Genomic DNA, 22,214 nt, shown 5'->3' on the forward strand with positions numbered 1-22,214 from the left:
ATTCTGGAGAAATGCTAACAAATGTGCACAATAAGACATAAGCAGAAATACTCATCACAGTATTTTTATATTGTAATAGAAAAGAATTATAGGCAATTTAAATGTTCCATTGATATTCCCATCTTATGACATACCATGCAATACACAACTCTGCAGTTAAAATGAATGAACTAGAGCTAAACATACAATCATGAATAAACCTCAGAAACTTACTATTCAGCAATAAAAACAAACTGCAGGTAGATGTGTCCAGGATAATCCCATGTTTTGCTGTTTGAGCACATGCGAAAATAGACGTGTACACATGTATAGCCATGGCATTAAGAGTTTCACACTTGGCATGGAACTGTGGTAAAGCCACTGCAATGTTGGCAACTCACATGGGTGCCAGGTCAAATACCAGCTGCTCTACTTCCCATCCAGATATCTTGCTAATGTGCCTGAGAAAGCAGTAGAAGATAGTCTAAATGACTGAGCCTCTGCACTCCTGTGAGAGATCTGGGTGAAGCTTTTGGCTCCCGGCTTCGGTTTGTCCCAGTTCTCTGTGGCCACTTGGGAAATAAACTAATGGATGCAGTTATCTCTCTCTGTTTTCCTTCCTCGATAACTCTGCCTTTCAAGTGACTACAATAAATCCTTTTCTAAAAAAACAAAAATTTTTTTGGGGACCTGTTTATTTTCAACATAATGGTTTCTAGCTGGGCCCATTTTGTTGCAACTGTAAAATTTCAACATATGTTCTCTTGTATACATAGACAACCAATACGCAGAGGACACACACACACACACACAAGCTATATATTGCACAAGGGAAACTGGCATACTAGGAAATGATGGATGAATGAAGAATGCACCTTTACTCCAAAATAATAGATTCTCATTCTCATTATTATTTAAACATTTATTTTGTTTTTATTTTGAAGGCAGATTTACAGAGAGAAGAGACAGAAAAAGAGATCTTTCATCCACTGGTTTACTCTTCAAATGGCCATGACAGCCAGAGCTGAGCTGAGCTGATCTGAAGCCAGGACTCAGGAGCTTCTTCTTGGTCTCCCATGTGGGTCTCCTCTGTTGCTTTTCCATGCCACATAGAGGCAGCAAAGATTAGAAGTGGAGCAGCTGGCACATGAACTGGTGTCACTATGGGATGCTGGTGTCATAGCTTAGCTACTACGTCATAGTGCTGGACCTCTCATTATTATTTTTAATTAGACTTCTATGTTATGTTGCTTTATTTATTTTTCTTTTCCTACAGTTGCAATGGTGAAATGAATGATTATGCCATTGTAATAACTTGGGGACAAATAATAGGAAGAGGATAGAAGGAGGGATGAGGAGGAGGAGAAGAGGTGATCCCCAATTTTATAAATCTGTATCATGAGAAAAAGCAAACCTTAAAAACCTAAATATGGTAAATATTAAATTTAAATAAAGTAGGTTTCCAATACTTTCCTTAGTTTCAAAGTAGAAAAGGAATCAAATGATTTTCCAGTTTTAATAAGCCAACTTGGACAAATTGAATCTACTCATTTTCAGACTCCATGTTTTCTGCTTTGCTTCAATATTAAGAAAGGAATTGTGGTAAGGTGTGGGCATGAGTGGGCATAGCAGTTAAGATACCACTTGGAACCCTGGCATCTCATACCAGAGTGCGTGGTTTGAGGTCTTCCTCTGCTGTTCCTGGTCCAGCTCCAGGTGATATACACTCTGGCTGGTGGAGATGATGACATCTCTCCACATGGAGAGCCAGATTGAGTTCCAGGCATCTGCCTTTGGTCTATTCCAATCTCAGTTGCTGTGGGCATTTGGGAAAACAACAAGCATATGGAAGATTCTCTGCTTTTTAAATATAATGAAAATAAATAAAACATCACTCACCAATTCCTTTGATGGCTTTCCGAATAGCTTCAGCATCCACTGAAGGGCTAAAGCCTGGGTAATCTCTCACTGTCCCTCGTTGTCCAACCTAGGAGGAAATGTGCGAAAGTTCCACTTGTTAAAAAAGATTATCATTCATCACCTGACATATTGACCTCATCACTTGCATATCCTACCACTTTGCAATGGTTCACAAGAGTCTCTCCTCCCAAGACAGTGGGGCCCTGCACTATCCACCCTCTGTATCACAGGACTTCCTTTTCTCCTCTTGTGCAACAAACTAGAAACATAAAACACTGGTTCTCAAAAGCCAGGAATTCTGTCAATCCCGGTGACTGAAGAATATTTGCTTTCAAGTGGCATCTGGAGGAAAGTAGCAGAAGAATTGACATTTCCTCCACCCTTTTTGTTTCCAAGCGATCACTCAATACAGAACTGTGGTTTCCACTGTTCAACATGTTTTTACTAACCTTGACCATTGTCCTTGGAGAGCCCTGCACTAAAAGATCCATAGATGAAAATACCATTACGATTGTCAGTTCTTAACCTTTGTCTAAGGGAGTACAACTGTGGCTGATAAATTCCCTTCTGAAAGCTCCCGTGTCTTCAGAGATCTTCAGAAAGAGCGTGGAAGAAAAAGAATGCCATGCCGCCAATTTTAAGCATCAAAATCAGAAGATCTCAATAAGCTGGGGAAGACCACTCTACATAAGAAAAAATATTTTATGCTTTCCAGAGATATGATAGAAGGACAGCCGCAAAGACACTAAGAAAAGCATTAACATACTTACAGAGCATTGTCTGTATTAAAGAAAAATATGTTTTATGGTACTAATGTTTCAGGGTTTTTTAGACATTCCTTTTATTTATATGAAAGGCAAAGTGACAGAGAGAGTGAGAAACCCAGAAGCAAAGAAGCCTTTCATCTACTCGTTCACTCCCCAAATGGCCACAAAGCCTGGCACTGCATCAGGTTAACTCAGGAACCCAGAGCATCATCCAGGTCTCCCCAGTGGATACAGGAGCCCAGGCACTTGGGCCATCCTCTGCTACTTTCTCAGGAGCACCAGCAGGACTGGATCAGAAGTGGAGCAGCTGAGACTCGAACCAGACTCTGATATGGGATGCTGGCATTGTAGGCAGTGGCTTAATGCTCTATACCAAAACACCAGCCCCCTAATATTTTCTTTTTAAACAGGATTTCCTATCCTGTTACTGAACAAGGTGGACTCTATTGTCTTTTATTCATATGGATTCATTTATGCTTTCCTAAAGTGTTTAATATTTTCATGAAAGGGCATTATCTTGTTACATTAAAGTAAGTGGGAAATTAATGGACTGGCACAGTAAAGGAAAAGAGACGGTCTGCTGATTCTGTAGCTTATACTGAACAATCTGTTTCAAAACACTGAAGGATCACTTAATCTTAGAACACCTAACATAGAGTCTTGAAACTAAAACATGTTGATAAAAAGTTAGGAAGTAGTTGCGATTATGTGCCAGAAGGTATCAATAACACATTAATCACTTTAGCATAATCTTTTTTAAAAAAAGGTTTATTTATTTTTATTGGAAAGGCAGATTTACATAGAGAAAAAGAGACAGAAGAAAAGATCTTCCATCTGCTGGTTCACTCCCCAAGCGGCCACAGCAGCTGGAGCTAAGCCAATCTGAAACCAGGAACCAGGAGCTTCCTCTCATTCTCCCACATGGGTGTAGGGTCCCAAGGCTTTGGGGCTTCCTCAAATGCTTTCCCAGATCACAAGCAGGGAGCTGGATGGGAAGTGGAGCTGCTGGGATTAGAACCAGCAACCATATAGCATCTTGGCACATGCAAGGCAAGGACTTCAGTTGCTAAGCTACTGTGCCAGGACCAGGCCCAACTTTTACATAATCTTTACAACATTCTCTTTCCCAAGATTTCAAATTTCATGACTCCACAGAGCCAACTTGCTTTATTCAACTCTCTCTGTTAATGGACCTCAGTGCGTTTTGTTGGCAGTACTGTTACTTGTTTCTTAACTGAGAGAGACAAAGAGAGAATGCAGTATTGAGGGGGTAAGCTCCCATTTGCTGTTCCAGTCCTTCAGTGCCAGCAATAGCTGGGACTGAGCAATTTGAATCCAGAAGACAGAACTCGGGCCTGGTGGCTAAAGTCCTCACCTTGAGCGCCCCGGGATCCCATATGGGTGCTGGGTCTAATCCCAGCAGCTCCACTTCCCATCCAGCTCCCTGCTTGTGGCCTGGGAAAGCAGTCGAGGATGGCCCAAAGCCTTGGGACCCTGTACCCATGTGGGAGACCCAGAAGAGGTTCCTGGTTTCCGGCTTCGGATTGGAGCAGTACCGGCTGTTGCAGCCACTTGGGGAATGAATCATCGGATGGAAGATCTTCCTCTCTGTCTCTCATCCTCTCTGTATATCTGACTTTGTAATAAAAATAAATAAATCTTAAAAAACCCACAAAAAACAGAAGCCAGACCTCAGTCCAACTCTCCTACTTGGGTGAAAATAACTCAGATACTTGAGTCACCACTACTTTCTCCCTGCATTAGCAAGAACTGGAGTTAGAAGCTAGAGCCAGGGATCAAACAGGTGCTTTGATTTGGGACTTAGGTATCTTTAAAAGCCAGATGTAATGCCCATCCTCATTTTTAGTTAGCTATTATTTGAGGTGGAGGGTGGGAAGGAGATTACTCCTACCCACTGGTTCACTCCCTAGATGCTGGCAGCAGCCAGGAATGGGCCAGGTCAAGCCCTGTCCTTGCTGCTTCCCAGTGTCTGCATCAGCTGCAGCCAGGACTCCAACTTGGGCTCCAGTGTGATATTCAGGTGTCTTAACCAGTACCCTAACCTGGAAACCAAACACTGCCCACTGTCCAACCTGCAGGCTTACATGCTTAGCACCTCAAAAAAAAAAAAAAAACACTAAAGACTGTGTCTGAATGTTTCAAATCCAGCACTGTGCTAGGCACTTGTATATGTTAACCATAAACTGCACGACAGCCCTGATACGTGAGGCGGTCATTTCACATAAGCAGCACCAATATTTAAGACAATGAGAAAATGCACTGAAGTCCAGACAGCAAATTCTGCAGGATCTGAATGTGAATAGAAATTAGATGATCACAACTCTTCTTGGTGTTTCTTATAGTGTAATCTCTGCACCACCCAGATGATACCATGAAGTATCTATGACCAGACCCCAACCTAGACAATATGGAATGAAATCCTTTAGAGACTGGGTGGTTTTGCTCAAGGCAAAAACTGGAGACAATAGCTTATTCATCTGTTTTTTTTTTTTGAAGATTTATTTATTTTTGTTGCAAAGTCTGATATATATATAGAGGAGGAGAGACAGAGAGGAAGATCTTCCATCCAATGATTCACTCCACAAGTGGCCGCAATGGCCGGTGCTGAGCCAATCCAAAGCCAGTAGCCCGGAGCCCCTTCCAGGTCTCCCACACACAGGTGCAGTGTCCCAAAGCTTTGGGCCGTCCTCGACTGCTTTCCCAGGCCACAAGCAGGGAGCTCAGGGCTGCGGGATTAGAACCAGTGCCTTTATGGTATCCTGGCACATTGAAGGCAAAGACTTTAGCTGCTAGGATATGGCTCTGGGCCCCAGGCAATAGCTTCTTAATTCAAGACAAAATTGTGCTCAGATTTTCATTGTTCCTATGATCTCTTCTCTGCCTTCCACCACCTATGCATCAAAATATGTTAAAATTCCAGGTGCAAACTCCTAGTCCAGTATGTAACTATCTACCTACTGAGAATCAAGTGGAGGAGGAGCAACTCGTGTAATTAAAAGAGGAAAAAAAATTACATACTCCCTAGTTTAGGAAAGGGTAGTACAATTCCGAAGTGAAATCTTGGTGAAATATTTAAAGCTGCTTCAATTATTTAAGTGAATGGCATTATTCATTTGGTAGACTTAAATTAATAATTTTATTCATTTAGTGGTCCAGATCACTCAGAAATATTTATATGACTTAGAAAAAAACTTGCAGCAAAGCAAATGGATGGAATCTTTTAAAACTAATACTCGACCAAATGTTTAACAAAAATTTAGCACTTTAGATGACCTTAAGAAGGTGGATTATTTCCACTTGACAATGAAAAAAATCCAGTCTCACAGAGATCATTTGCTTAACAGAGCCCTGGAAATAAGGATAAGCCTAGAGTTAAACAAAACAAAACAAAAACCCAACTCATTTGTTTGGAAGGCAGAATTACGGAGTTAAAGGGAGAGAGGTCTTATATATGCTAGTTCACTCCCCAAATGGCTGCAACAGCTAGGGCAGGCCAGTCCAAAGCCAGGAGCTGGGAACCTTTGCAGGTCTCCCACATGGATGCAGGGGCACAAGCACTTGAGCTTTCTCTCCACTATCTTCCCAGACATATTAGCAGAAAGCTGGTTAAGAAGTGGAGCATCCAGGATTTAAACCAGCTAGCACATGTGATGCTGGTGTCGCAGGTGGCAGCTTAGCTTGGGTGCCATAATGTTGGACCTAGACAACAGCAGAAATGTAGTCCACCTTGTCAGAACTAAAGTGCTTGTGTTCCGCACCACTTCACAGTACTTCACAAACGTCATCTCATCCTGTGGTTCTCAAAGTGGGGTACCCGGATCAGCAATACCATTCCCTGGAAACTTTCTAGAAATAAAAATCCCCTTGTCTCAGCCCCTCCTACTGACTCGGCTGCTGAGAATAAACCCAGAAACTAATAAGCCAGCCCAGCGACTATAATGTACAGTACAGTTTGAGAATCACTCCTTTCTTTCATTCTCAGATGCCTGGAAAAAAAAAAAGGACAAAAAGTGAGCAAACAAATCATGGATTCTTTCCTAGGTGTGGAAGATGAAGAGCTGAAGAGTTTGTTGATGAATTTTTTGTTTAACATTTGTTAATGAATTTGTTATTTGGCATTTTTACAGTGAAACAAAACTGAATTCTTGCTTCATTGCTGGCTTAATTCCTTGGTATTTAAATGACCAGTCACTGCTTGGCTAGGGTTATTTCAAGTAATCCTAAGTATCCTACCTAACACAATGTCAGTGTGAGCACTGGGTGTCTGATGTATACTTGGTAGCATTTGGTTGTTTTTAAAAATAGTGTTTGATCCAATTTCCAGCCACATCCTTTAAATACATTTAGTTGTTTTGCTTTCACAAACTTGACCTTCAGATGCCCCTAAAAGATGCTGAAAGCCAGCTGGAAAATAAATTAAAACAAGGACTATCTGAATATAAAGGGGGAGAAACAAGAGCATCCCTTTATTTTAGGAATGATTATTGCTAGTTACTGTGTGCCAAAAACTGTGCTAAGCAGGCCTTGTGTATCAGCTCATTTACCACTCATGATAAACTTATAAGGCAGTCATAATAAAGCCTATTCACAAACAGTGAAACTGATATTTTAGAACTTGCTCCAGTTCACATGGCCAGTAAGTGGTCTGTCCTATCAATCTTTGATCCTAATCACTAAGCTAGGTTACATCTCATTTGAGTCATCTTTAGGCCAATACAATCTTTCCTGATCTTCTAAACCTATACTTTGGAGGTTGTCCCTGGTGCTGGATGAAGCCTTGAAGCCATTGGCCATGGGTTGCTGTCCACCATCATCCCCAGCAGAGGCCAATCTGTCCTTCACTCTCTATGGCCTGCTCTTCATGCCACGTAGACTGTGTTTGCAAAGCTAAGCATTTATATACAGAAGAATGAATGGAAGAGATAAACACCATGTGCCAACTGTGTTGACACGAAACATATTTAAGGCCCATTGATTCTCAGCAAGAATAGCAGCTGCTCTAGGTACATCTGGAAGGTGAAGCCAATTTGAATGAACCTATTATCACTTCATAAGGCCCTGCAAAGGCCATATCCAAAAAGCAAGGCTTCAAATCAAAGCCTTAGATAAAACTCCAGGATTCCAGAGCTCTTAAAAAGCCAGGGAGAAATTATTGCTCTGGGCTCAATATCGAGAAGATGGGTCATGAAGTTTTATGAGACCAGGAAAAATGGAGACAACTACAACAAATAAAGCAATCAAAACTTGAAACATGTAAGATTTGTTGTTCAGTGTTTCAAGGTAAAACTGATTTCTCAAATACAGAAAGTTTATTGTGAAAGGTGCTGAAAGGAAATACAATCCAGTGAGGCAAGCACCTTGAGTTGAATTGTGTATTCCCAAAAGAGACATGTTGAAGTCCTAAGTTTTGGCCCCACAGAATTATGCCTTATTTGGACATGGGATTGCAGATGTAATTAGTTAAGATGAAGTCATATTAGAGTTGAGTGGGCTCCCAATGCAAGAGGGTTCATGTCCTTATAAGGTGGCCACTGATGACAGGGACAGACATAGAGAATGAATGTGATGAGCTGATCAGTTATGTGCAGCTGCAAAGTCCAGAATAATGAAGTTCAGAATGGAGAACAGAACCCACCTCCTCAAAATAAGACCCATTGCTTCCACCTTGGCTGAAAGCAGGATGCACCCCGGCTGTAGGCAACTGCTCAGGTTGCCTTGTACCTAGACAAGCGTTACACTGCTGGGGAGAAAAGCAGAGGTAGCTTCCAAGGGATTCTGGGCCTAGTTAATGCCAGATTTGTATTTACTGTACCAGTATTCCAGCATGGTTTCTTCTTCCTCCCTGTTTCTCTTCTTCTCCTTCTTCTTTTTAAAGATATGTGGGAAATCACTGAACACCAGGCTGGGACATGCCACCCTGTCCCCCAAGCTGGGGCAAGTGAGCTGTAGAGTTCCTGGGGAAGGGGTTTGGGGACCTGTTGCAGTGAGAGAAACTGAGGAAATGTTTGACAAGAGAGGGATGACTTCTGGGGTCTTCCATGGATTGGACCACTGCACTCACAGGTAGGCGAGGGAGCTGAGACAGTGGTTTAGAGGGCAGAACTGGAGAGCATGTTTGAGTCGGGCCAAAGCTCCCACTTGTGTGAGAAACCTGGGTTGCTCTAGATAGCATCGCTTACTGTCCATTGGTGCTTGCAAAATCTGGGAACTGTGGACATGCCTGGCTGGGCTAGGCCACAGTCCCTGCCCACAAATGTTAGAGTAGGGGGCAGGAAACATCAGGCTGGGCAGGAGCACCAGCAGAATATGGGAGAACTAGATCTGGGCACAGATTCTGTTTTTTGTGAGCTCACCTCTGTGGGACTGCAGTATCTGCTAATTTATTTGGAGAGCTGGGGGAGGTAATGGGCTGAGTCAGGCTGGCCCATATAACTCAACTGACAGGAATCAATCTGACACTTGCAGGGGCTGGGGCTGGGAGAAGGTCAGGTGGGGCTAAGCTATAGCACTCACCGGCACAAGCAAGGGCTGGGACTGAGGACAGACTGTGCCATGACCTCTTCTGGCATGTATGAGATCCAGGATGGGAGCAAGACTGGTAGGGGAACTTGGAGAACTCTCCTATTAGTTTTCAGCTCCCAAAGGGGAGCACAACAGCCAGGGATGAGGGTGGGCCAGACAGGTCTGGAGCACTTGTTAGTGTTTGTATCAGCTGGGTCTGGGGACAGGTCAGACTAGGGCAGGTCTTAGTATCCACTGGCATGTAGTGTGTGAGCCATGCCTAGCCGGGTTAGGCTGTAACACCTGCCAATGCAGGTGGGTCAAGCCAACCTGGGCCAAAGCATGAGCCAGCATACGTAAGACCTGGGGGGCAGGGACAGGGCTGTCAGGGAAACTGAGGACTTCCCTGCTGGGCTGCAGCTCCCGTTGGTGAGTGTGAGAGCTAGGACTGGAGGGTAGGTTAGTCTAGGGGCACGCTAGCAGGACTAGGCAGCAGGACCAGAAGGCAAGTGCCAGGACTGAGTGCAAGTCATGTCAGGCTGGACCAAAGTACCCCCTGTCAGGTGCAAGATATGGGGTTAGGAACATTCCTGGCAGGGGAACTGTAAACACTCCCCCCTAGACTGAACTTATTGCTAATGAACATAAAAACCATGACTGGGACAGGCTGGGTTGAACATGGCAGTGGCATCCTTTGGCACACATGAGGGCTGGGTCTGCTGTTAGGTTGGGTTGAGCTAAGCCATGGCATCCACAGGTGTGCATGAGAGCCAGATGGGATACAAGCTGGGCTGGGCTAGGCTGCAATAGAGATTGGCAAGTGCAAAAACCAAAGATGGGGCAGGCCTGGTGGGGGCGACTGGGATCGCCCTGACTAGGCTATGGTATCCATGTCCGTGGTGGGATGATTAAGCTGGGTCACATCACCTGTTGGTTCAGGTGAGATACGGGGTTGGAACAGAGCTGACTAGGCTGCTGCATCCACTGGTATGTGTATTGGTTGGTGCAGATGACAGACCACACCTGACCCTGCACTGGCTGGCACACACGAGTTAGGTCTGTGGTCATCATCCTGGGCAAGGTTTCTTGGAGGACTCCATGATTAGGCTGCTGCACTCAGACCCCAGTCACAGGGAAAATAACAGGAGGTGTGGTCCAACCTTGGAGTGCATGTATTGGGGCTGTGCCTCCTCAGTGGTTGATACCTGTGCAGTGGACAGCATGTCCAGATGCACACAGAGGATATGACGACCAGCTCATCTATGTCAGCAGAGAATGTGGACTCCCTCATCAGAGAATGGAAAGCAGAACAGGTTGGATGATTTTCCTGGCCAAGCTTTGCAGCATTTTCCTGGGTCTGCAGATGCATTAAGGTGGTATTTGTCAACTAGTAGACATTGGAAAGATTTCCTCAACCCTGTTGCAATGAAGCCTACAATGTCTCAGCTATCAAAACCACTCAAGTAATATCCTTGGAACACTCTTCTCCATATCGGGGTCTCTAAGGTGTGATAAAAAAACTATCTCCCATCTCTGGGTGCTAATGCAGTTGGACAGCATAGAGTGGCTTCCTCCTCCCCTCTTTACACAGAAGAAAAAAAAAACACCTGAAACATTTGTCCCATCCACTTTCCTCCATACCTGACTCTCCTCATCCTAATCAGAGGCCCACGTGCATCCCTCTCAACTGTTAACAATATTCAAGTTTAAAGGAAAAAAGGAGGGTGAGGATTAACCAAGACAAAGGGTGATCCATTCCCCTCTCTACTGGGGACAATAAAGGCAGCTTTGACCCTTCTCTTCGTTACCAGAAAAACTTGTACTGACAAGTGTTACTAACTAATGTTTACTTGCTAGTTGCTTGCCTAACTATCCCCACCACCACCCCCAAGTTACAGCCTGTCCATGCTTTTGTCTTCTCACTCCTCTGAAGTTTTACTTTGTTGAAGATGTGGTCTATACATGCTGGAAGTTCAAAGCCATCTCCTTGAGAGCTACCCATTGCTGGGATTACCAGCCACATATGTATGAAAGGTACAAAAGTTTTCCAGCTCATGAAAAATGGAATTAAATCTATTTTGTTGCAAGAGATTTTTAAAAAGTTATGCATAGTTCTTCCATCCCATATATGTCCTTTAAACTTTTTGAGTAAACCTGGTGTAAATAGTTTTTTTTTTTTGCACCAACAGAGACTTATCTTTTCATTCAATTTTTCAACATATATTTTGAGTTCCCGTATACGTGTTTTTTTTTAAAGATTTATTTATTTTTATTACAAAGTCAGATATACACAGAGGAGAGACAGAGAGGAAGATCTTCCATCTGATGATTCACTCCCCAAGTGAGCCGCAACGGCCAGTGCTGCACCGATCCAAAGCCAGGAACCTGGAACCTCTTCCGGGTCTCCCACACGGGTGCAGGGTCCCAAAACATTGGGCTGTCCTCAACTGCTTTCCCAGGCCATAAGCAGGGAGCTGGATGGGAAGTGGAGCTGCCGGGATTAGAACCGGTGCCCATATGGGATCCCGGGGCGTTCAAGGCAAGGACTTTAGTCGCTAGGCCACGCTGCCGGGCCCGAGTTCCCTTATACGTGTTAACAAAGTCCCTTGTTCATGTGGCTTTTGTTCACAGTGGTCCTTCTAACTAAGGACCTGCTGAGGGTTATTCTCACTCCCATGTATCATCAGACCACCAGCAGCTAGAATGAGACAAGGAAGAACTGCCTGTAGGTTTCAGAAAGATGACACTTGGATTTGGAAGTTCTGGACAGGTGAGAGATCAGATTCCTGATGTTTGAAGCCATGCAACATCTGCTACTTTGGTACTGCAGAGCCAGGACATACGCGGAGCAGGCTGGATGCCAGAGAAGAGGCTGGTTGCACTCGGCTCCCTCCCCTTACCTCTTCTGCCAGTAAGTAGGACAATGGGCAGCCAGAAGGCTCCCTGCACTGTTACAGCAGACTGTGCAGCCCAGAGGGCAAGAAGCCAGGCAGGGGAAGTGAGCGTCCCAGGGCTATGAGCAGGACTGGCAGCCCTCAGACATGCCTGACACAGGGAGTCTCGGTTTACAATGCTTTCAAGAGGCCTGAAGAAAGTGTGTGCCTCTGTTTTTGCCCTCAAAGGAGAAGTATTCCTACTATGCATTTTTTCTAAACACAGGGAATTCATCAGGGGCAGGGCCAGGGCCAGGGCCAGGGCACTGGAATGTGGTGGCAGAGGAGGGGTGTGGGGGTTGTAGTGGAAAGAAGAGTGTCATGCAGATGAGGAGGTTAGGGAAGCCAGGGCCGGAGGAGCAGTTGTGCTGTGTTTCCCGTGAACACAAATTATAATCAGGAGCAGCCTTGACCACTCAGAGGTGTGGGTCCCTTGTGTTAACCTACCTGGCTCCTGTAATCTTCTAGTTTCCAGGCCTCTTCCTACCTGTCCAGCCCATATTCATTCTCAGGCTCCTGCCCTTGGCCAGACCTCTGTAAAGACAAGGGATTCCCTGTCTTTCCCTCTAAACCTGCTGTTTTCCTTCACTCCCCTTCTGCACGCTGCCAACTCCCACGCTGACAGCTCCTGCCTGACTTCAGGCTTAAGCGCCTCTCTCGCATATTTGAAGTCTGCTTCACGTGCAGTTTTGATTCCGCACAAAGTAACTCATTATTTCTGTTTTCCTCTGTGTGACACCTATCAGTACTTAGTTGTACTTGACATAACCTGCTCACTGAATCCTCAAAATCCCTCTTTGAGGTGGGTACAATTACTTACACCTCCCCCATCCCATTCTGGAGACACAGAGAAGTTGAGAAATTCATCCAAGGTCACAGAGCCGGTCTGTTGTGGCACAGCCAGGATTGGGAACCAGACTTTTGGCTCTAGACTCTGCTTATTGCCACTCTGCTGCTTCCTCAGTTTCTCTTATCCCTGCAAACGGCACCATCAGCCACAGAAATCCAGGAGTCGCCTTGCATTTCTCCATCTTGCTTTCCTGCCAGACCCAACTTGCCATCTGAGACATGTCATCTTGAGTGCTTCAGTGACCCTGTTGGCATCGAGTCACCATCGTGGCTCTCTCGGACAGGGACATCTGCAGCAGTCTCCTTTCCCGCTGCTTCTAACCACTCCCTACATGGCAGCAGAGGGATCTGTTAAAGCTCTGAGTAAGACCATACCGCTGACTTCACCCCTGGCCATCCAGTCCTGAGGGGTTGGGCCCAGCTTTCTCTGTTGGCCTCCTGTGAAGCCACTCTCCTTGGACCCTCACACTACAGTGCTCAGAGATACGTATCCATCTGGTTGTTCAGTAGCATAAACTATTTAAAGTTTTGTGTCCATCACTTCCTACAGAATTAAATCATATCTCCTCCCTTTGATGTTGGCTTGCTCCCTAATCAAAAACTTTCTCTTTGTCTCAGGTTGATCAGGTTTACCAAATGGCTGCACATTAGATTGAAAGAGTACACTTTTATCACAAAATATTTTTTAAAGATTTGTTTGCTTGAAAAGCACAATGACGGAGAGAGGGAGAAACACAAGAGGAGTCAGAGAAAGATGGTTCATCTACTGGTTCGCTCCCCAGAGGGCTACAGTGACAGGAGCTGGGTTACGCTGAAGCCAGGAGCCCAACATCTGAGTTTCTCATGGGATTGGAAGGATCCCCAGTATTTAGGTCAGTTTATGCTGCTTTTCCAGGCTCATTAGCAGCGAGCTACATGCAAGTGGAAAGCCAGGACTTGAACCAGCGCTCAGATACAGGATGCTGGCATCACAGGGGGCGGCTTAGTCCGCTGCACTGCAACGGGCCCTCTCCCTTCTTCCAGATGGGCTGGGGTCAGGGAGTGGCAGAGAGCAGCTCCTGAACGTTCATTCCATTCACGCCAAGGAAGCCTCTTTCCTCTCACTCAAATTACAGAGTTTTTCTTTCCAGACTTCCTCCTGGAACAAGGTTTGTAAATTGTGATTTAAAATCCAGGTCTAACCAGTTTTACCTTTTGTTTTTTAATAAAATCCCACAAAGGTCCAACAGCCTGAGGGCCAACATTGACTTTAACAAGCTCAGGGAACATGTGTAAGACACACAATCATGCAGGTAGCTGCAGTCACGCGGAGGAGAACCTGGCTAGGCACAATGCCACTCGACTCAGATGTTTCAGAGACAAGCGTGCCGAAGTCTGATCTCTCTCTCCTGGGACACACTGGACGGGAGGGATAACAGAGGAGAGATCCTGAATACCCTTGTGTGTGAACAGATGCGCACCCCACACATGGTTAAATTTGCATATGCAGGAGGAGCAACAGCATGGCAGCACAGAAACGGACAGGGCTGTTGCCAACTCTGAACCCAATGCCTGAAGCTGGTATCAACTATGTGGCAGGATGTGAAAAGCATGGCCTTTGGCAAAGTCCCTCTCACAGTGCACCTTGCCTGAGGGCCCTGTGAGTTGCCTTAGGGTCAGTCTAAGGTGGTGGTGGTGGGGGGAGGTACTGAGGACTGCCAGCATCTGTGCTACAGCCCCTGGCACCATTCCAATTGCCTCCTCCGTTTGTATGCAGACTTCAGCTGCCAGCATTTCTTCAGCTAGAAGTCTCGAATTTTTCAGCATGGCTTCAGGCTCCAAGCACCCCCTCCCCATCACACAGCTGACCCTCACTCCCCATCCTGCACCATGGGCACACCCACTGCCCATAATGCATCAGACACCATGACATGTCCTGGCTTTCACCACATTCGCTGCAGCCACACGTGCACAAGACGCCATGGCACTTCTGAGACTTCCAAAAAGGCCATCCAAACTCTCCTGATTTGAAAATTCAATGCTCTGCACACCACCCCCATCTTACAAATGTGTGATCAGAACAAAGATCTTTCATGATTTTTTAAATAAAAGATGTATTTGTTTGAAAGAGTTACAGTGAGGCAGAGGCAGAGGCAGACAGATAGCCACGGCTGGGCCAGGAGCATAATCTGGGTCTCACACATGTGTGCAGGCTTCCAAGTACTTGAGCCATCTGCTATTGCTTTCCTAAGTTCACTAGCAGGGAGATGAATTGGAAGTGAAACAGCTGGGACTCGAACTGGCTCCATATGATGGTACTGCAGGTGGTAGCTTTACCCACTATGCCATAACAACAGCAGCCCATGCATTTTCTGAATACTCCCCTCAGATGCAAAGATTTCAATTCTTTTTGGTTTTCTTTTCCTTTTTTTGCACCAGAATACCATTTCTCACAAACTCTCTATGGGGTTGCTGAGTGTTTCCTGTGCATCAGAAGAAACCATCTGACAAATAACGTCGTATAGAAGTATAGAATGCTCCCAGGCTTATTTGTCAGAGGTGAAGTAGAAGCAGAAAAACATCTAAACTTTCCAAAGGAAACGCTAATGCAAGAATTGCCTCATCTGAAACCATGGTCTGGTTGCAACAGCCCTGGAGAGAATATTAAAAACTAAGAAACCAGCAAAACATTGTGAAATTGACCTTGACATCCTCTCCTTGATCGTTAACACTAATACACTAACCACGCTCTGGTAGTCACAGACTGGACTGCCTGGTATAACTGTGTGGGCTTGATGGTGTGTGTGTGGCTGTACACATGCTGTGTGCAAGAGAAAAAAGGAGAACTTCATGACAAGAATAATTGTAATTAGAAGCCCAACTTGTTAAATGGTCACTAGTTTTCTCACCAATGGGGAGAATATTCAGGTTTTGTTCTTCTATATCTTCTTTATCTTGCAGAATTAAAACTCTATCCATGTTAAATGACTCCGCTTCTCCCCACACCTGGCTCCTGTCAACCACCTCACTGCTTTCTGTTTCTGTGAATTGGAGCCCTTTGGAAGCCCCGTCTCGGGGGACTCAGAGCCTACTGTCTTTTGTAGCCTGTTTATTCCACTGAGCATGATGCCCTCCCTTGCATCCACGCTGCACTCTCACAGAATTCCCTTCCTTTTGAGGGATGAATCATATTCCACTCACGTACATGAGTGCCTTAAAAGGGCTGTGGAAAACTTAGACAAGTCATTCTTGCATATTTAGCATATTTTGCTTTATTTATTCATCTATATGAACACTGGGTTGCTTCTACCTTTGGCTATTGTGAAAAGATATGCAATGAAAACAGATTTAAGGGTCTGGTGCAGTGGCCTAGCGGCTAAATCTTCACCTGGTGTCTGCTGGGATCCCATATGCACGCTGGTTCATGTCCTGGCAGCTCCACTTCCTATCCAGCTCCCTGGTTGTGGCCTGCGAAAGCAGTCGAGGATGGCCCAAAGCCTTGGGACCTGCACCCGCATGGGAGACTTGGAGGAGGCTACTGGCTTCTGGTTTCGGATTAGCTCAGTTCCCGCTGTTGCGGCCACTTGGAGAGTAACCCAGAAGATGGAATCCCTTTCTTTCTGTCTCTCCTTCTCTCTGCAAATCTGCTTTTTCAGTAAAAATAAATATTTTTTTAAAAGATGTAAAAATATCTCTTGAAGACCTTAACCTTCAAAAAATCTACTTAATTACTGAAAGGCAAGGTGACAGAGAGATTAAGTTTCTATCTGTTGTTCACTCCCTAAACGCCAGGACCAGGCCAGGCTAAAACCAGGAGCTAAAGACTCCATCCTTACCTCTCACACAAGTGGAAGGGACCCGGATACTTGGTCCTTCATCTGCTGCGTCCACGTGCCTTTGTAGGATTGGATTTGGAGGCAGGACTCAATCTCACGTCACCCTCCCCAATACAGGGTGCAGGTATCTCAAGCTGTGGCTTAACATACTGTGCCACACACCTGTCAATACTTCTCTGAATTCATTTGGATATTTCCCCAGAAGAGGGATTGCTTGATCTCACAGTAGTTCTACTTTTAATTTTTTGACAAACTGCTATGGTAATTTTCTCAGGGGTTCTGAGTTTTCAATATTTGCTCTCTGAAATCTCCTTCAAAAGTATTCACTTTAATTTGGGAACAGGAATACGTTTTTATTTTTCAAAGAGCCAATGTGGACCTCTTTCTAGCTAGGGCCTCTTTCTTCCCTTGAAGGCCACCTCATGGCTCTGGGTAGCTTCTCTTTTCTGTCCTACAACCTCCCATTGTCCGACCCCAAATGCTCCCATCCCTTGCCGCACACATCCTCTTAGGGGTCTCCTAAGATATCCACACTGTGGTCCTTGGAGGGTGTGTCCTTGAGGCAGGGAGATCATCCTGAATCATCCATGTAGCTAGGTCCAGTCTCATCACCAAAGCCCTTAAAGGCAGAGAGCTGGTTCCAACTGAAGGAACCAGAAGATGGCAGAGGGGAGGGGCTGCAGAAGGAAAATCAGAGATTCAGTGTGTGAAAGCGACTCAACCCGCAAACACTGGTTCTGAGCTGCTGGGCCCAAGGGCAGAGACCAAGTTCAAGGCAGCCCCTGCTGGCAGCCAGCAAAACAGTGGAGGCCTCAGACTCCTAACCAGAAGGAGCTAAATTCTCCCATCCACCTCAGTGCGCTAAGGGAACATTTATCCAAAAATCTCCAGAAAGGAAATGGCTTGCTCAGTCCTTGACACTAGCCCCTGACATCCACGTTAGGCCACTAACACCTAGGACTCTGAAACAACAGTAGATGTTGGCTTACACTGCTCAGTTTGTGAGAAATTGTTATGGTCTCTTCCAGCCCTTCAGAAATGTGCCATGACTTGGGAAAATGTCAGCTGGAGAACCTGACCAACAAATTCCATGTTATCTTACCAGTGGACAAACGAGTGGAAGTTGTCCTGACATTGTTTTCTGAATAAGCCATCCTGTCCTCTCTAAAAGGAAATACATTTATCATACACTGAACTCCTGAATAATGCACTACATTTATCCTCTGTTCTTGACTTCTCTGCTTTGGTGTCATCACAAATTATTTAAACCTTTTATTTATTTTTCATTCAATTTGAGTGAAAGGCAGAAAGAGAGAGAGGGAAATCTACACGCTGATTACCTTTCCAACTGTATAGCAACTAGGTCTGGGGCCAGGCCAAAGCCAGGAGCCTGGATGTCAAACTAGGTCTGCCATGTGGTGGCAGAGGCCCAAGTACTTGAGCCATCACCTGCTGCCTCCCACGGTGCTCATCAGGAGGAAGCTAGAGATGGGAGCAGAGCTAGGATTTGAACCCAGGCACTGCAACACAATTATTCAGGCATCTTACCGATTCTTGCTGTACCAACATATACCAATGTGGTACCAATCTGGACCAATGCCTGCTCTAAGAATATTTTAACTGTGTAATTTTGTGTTTCCATATTTTATTATTTGTAGATACCTTCCAGCAGTTTTCTATGTTTGCTTTTTATCAACTTCCCAAGAAACGTTCCTAATATGTTGATTTTCTGTATTCTGACTTTACTCTCCTAAGCTACTGTGTTACAAAGGCTTGCTTTTTACTCACCCAGGGAGATGCCATGGTAGCCAGGGTTTGCCTTGAGTTGAGATCACACTAACCTACTAAAAGAAAAAAAAAGTGATCAAATTACATAAAGCTGTTGTTAAGAATAAGCTGTCCAACCCGTAACTTTTTAATGGAGAAACGAGATGCTGAAATTCAAAAGAAAGACCTCTGACAGAGGTACCCCTTTAACTAAACAAGCCTTTATGGAGTACTTACCACACACAAGGACACTTGGGAAAATTCTCAGACATGCATATCATAAGACAACCGTGCCTAGATTTCCCAACAATTGTGCACTGAAATCAACTTATCTTGCCCTTCCATTCTCACCAAACTTTTTGAGGCACCATTGTGCGAGAGATTATGCTATACCTGTGAAGGTTCTAGAGCAACATAGGAAGGAAAAAGCTCTCTGCTTACAAATATGCTTCCTGGAAAGACAATGAAACTATTTTAAACCCACTTGAATATGCCCAGGATGGATTTCTACCAGCCCATGCTACCATTACAGGGAACAGTAACAGAGGAAGTGGCTCCTCCCCACCAAGTCAACATAAACTGTAGCTGGCTTTTGTGTGTGTCCTTCTGCTTGTTTGAGAATCTTCCACAGAACAGAAGTATGTGGCCCTAGCATTGAGTTTGTTAGAAACAGACGTGCGTGCTCTTCAAAGAGGCAGCCGGTTTTTGGCAGGGTGCAGAGGGGCAGGGAGCAGATCTCTGGGAACACAGGCACATCTTCCACAAGTAGACATCATTCAAACATGCTGGCCTAGCTCCAAGCTTCATTTAGTGGTACAAGTGGCTCCCACCCAACCAGGGAATAAAATATTCTAAAAATGCAATGATCACGCCAAAGCAAGTTCAACAGGAAGTGACATCGTAGTCCTTGGAACTGTTCAGCCCTGGAAATCTCAGGCTCTTTCTAGCTCAGAGCAGTTGATTCACTATTTAGTCCAATATTTTCCCTTTTCATGCAGTAAACAATGGACCCAAGGTGGTTCCGATGTGGTCTCTTCAAGTTACACAATTGCTTTGAATTTTAGTTTCCTTACTAGTAAAAAAAGGGAAAGAGGGGCCAGGCGCAATGGCTCAGTGGCTAAATCGTTGCCACATACAGGGATCCCAAATGGATGCCAATTTGTGTCCCAACGGCTTCACTTCCCATCATGCTTCCTGCTTGTGGCCTGGGAAAGCAGGAGAGGACAACCCAAAGCCTCGGGTCCCTCCACCCATGTGGGAGACCCAGAAGAACCTCCTGGCTCCTGGCTTCAGATCAGCTTAGCTTGGGCTGTTGTACCCACTTGACTTCTCTGCTATGGTGTCATCACAGATTATGTGAACCAGCAAATGCAAGCTTTTTCTGTCTCTCCTTCTCTCTTTTTATCTGACTTTCCAGTAAATACAACAACCAAAACAAACCTTTAAAAAATAAAAAGAGGAGGAGGACTGTTGCCAGCCTTGAATGAGCTCACTTTCGTGATGACATCAGCTAGGGTACCCTGTGTGTGGTTCATGTCAAGAATTTATGTCAAGAATTTATGCCGTGCTTAAATTGGTGCATAACGGATAATACAGAATTGCTTGTGGAATGAACGACTTAATTAGGTGCCACTCATTAATAACATCCCAATTTGCCTTTGAAGAAGCTGCAGCCAGAGAATTGTAACAGCCCAGTAACCTAGCTAGAAGGTTGACTCTTCCGGAATCCATGAAGCCACATTCCAAACACAGGAATCTAATCCCCATGCTTCTGCCTTACCCAAGTGGCTGCCTCACACCTGGCCGAAGCTGGTGCTTAGTTGCTATGGATCCAGTATAATGAGTAGATTTTTAAGAATTATTACTAATCTAGCTAATTTTGAAGTCCTGGAGGCAGGCATTTGGTCTAATGTTTAAAATGCTGTGTAGGATATCTGTCTCCTAGATCAAGGTGCCACGGTTCCCAGATCCACTTTCTGCTAAGCCACACCTGGAGAGGCAGCAGATGATGGTTCAAATATTTGGATCCCTGTCACACATCTGTAAGACCTAGATTGACTATCATGGCTGCTTGATTCAGCCCCAGACCAGGCTGGGCCACTGGGGCCATTTAGAGTGGGGAAGAGGGAATGGACCAAAGGATGGGAGTGATTTTTCTTTTTTCTAACTCTCTGCCTGTCTTTAAAATAGATACTATAGAAATATGCCACAATGGAGCCCAAAGGACTGAAACAATAAAACCTCAAACATGTGTTTCCTGAAAGGGTTTCCCGGTACTTCCTTTGTTTCTAAGCAGATTTCTCAATGCAACCTCACAGCTCTGCGAACAGGAATCTGCTTTGTACATTTTTAAATTCCTTTCTGGTCAGTCTAGTTCCACCTTCCTGAAAGTCAGCAGCACTATATGTTATTTCAAAAAAGGAGCAAATGTAAAAAACTGTCCGAGGGCGGTCTTGCTGTGGATGTTGAATATTAATCCTTGAAAAGAATCCGACCCCCATAAGCAACTTTTTATCAGCAGCCAGCATGGCCTTGGTGCACACAGGCTGCTCAGAGCCCAGCAACCCGCGCCCAGATCTCCCACCTGCTGACTCAAGCGCCCAGCAATGATTCACGCCCAGTGAGCTGTATCCTGGTGCAATCCCAGCAAACGGGTGAGTCTGCCCAGGGCAAAGCAAACTTCCTGGACTCCCAACGCCCAGATCTAACCCCCCTTTCTTCTACTTCCTAAAAGAAAAAAAAAGTAAAATAAAATAGAGGGCCTGCATGAGAAGCAGGTGCTCATAGGATGCGTGAGGTTCCAAGCCCTCAAAACAGTCCTGAATCAGCCTCACCTGAGTCCCGGAGACCTCAGGACCACTCCCTCTCCCAGCTTTTTCCTGCCCTCAAGAACTTTATGACTGGTTAGGCCGAGATGGCTTCCAGGGGCCTGGGCGCTGCTGAGCGCCATGGAAAGGGAAGCGTCCTCTATCCTGAGCCGCTGTGTCAGTGTGGCCCCGCCATGACCCTAGCTGGGCCGCTGGCCCAGGGCGCCGCACTTTTGTTTCTCCGGGCTTCAGTTTCCCCTCCCTGTAAAATACGCGCGCGTTCGGGGTTGGTTCCCGGAACCAGGAGTCGTCGCCAGCCTGGTACCCAAGGCCAAGGGCGCTGATGCAGGGCAGTGGGGACGCGCGGGGAGCCGGCACTTACCGTGTAGGTCGGCCGCAGAGACCTGGAGAGCGGAGGAGGGCAGGCGCGGGCGCGCACTGCTGGTGCCCTGGGTTCAGCTCTGGCTTCAGACGGGCCACTGCGACCGCACCCCTTCCTCCTGCGCCGCCCCGCCTCTGGCGCCACCGGATCGCTGCTGAGGAAGGGAAGCCGCAGCCCTGGAATGCCGCCCCCCACCCCGCCCCCAGTACTCCAGGCCCGCGCCTTTCCCTCACCACCCCGCCTCTCTCAGCTTCCCGGTCCTCACCCCACATCTCTGCTTTATTCACAGGAAGTTCTACAAAGTCACTGCCATGGCGTGGCTAGTTTTATTCTAAAGCAACGGAGTTCCTGCCTCCCAGGGAATCCACTGCTAGCTGCAGTGGACACCTAAGGCTACTAACGTTGATTTAGTGAGTGCTAACCCGCTTTCTTTGCAGGTTAAGTCCGCGGATGCAGTAATTATCTGCACTTTG

General features: G+C 45.7%; 1 protein-coding gene across 2 annotated transcripts in view; it reads right to left on the minus strand.

Annotated features, from left to right (window-relative positions):
• The window catches only part of ANXA3 (annexin A3), a 54,655-nt gene extending 32,802 nt beyond the window's left edge, over positions 1-21,853 (minus strand). Inside the window, exons 1-3 of one of the 2 annotated variants that reach the window (XM_058667173.1) lie at positions 21,742-21,853; positions 18,574-18,629; positions 1,879-1,966 (exon numbers count right to left, since the gene is read on the minus strand). In XM_058667173.1, the coding sequence (XP_058523156.1) occupies positions 1,879-1,966; positions 18,574-18,588 (103 nt within the window). In that variant the 5' untranslated portion in view covers positions 18,589-18,629; positions 21,742-21,853. The remainder of the gene's footprint in view (positions 1-1,878; positions 1,967-18,573; positions 18,630-21,741) is intronic. The other variant, XM_058667174.1, reaches the window with a different exon arrangement.
• Positions 21,854-22,214: the final 361 nt, after the last annotated feature.

The sequence above is a fragment of the Ochotona princeps genome, chromosome 7 (assembly GCF_030435755.1).
Source record: "Ochotona princeps isolate mOchPri1 chromosome 7, mOchPri1.hap1, whole genome shotgun sequence".
NCBI lineage: Eukaryota > Metazoa > Chordata > Mammalia > Lagomorpha > Ochotonidae > Ochotona > Ochotona princeps.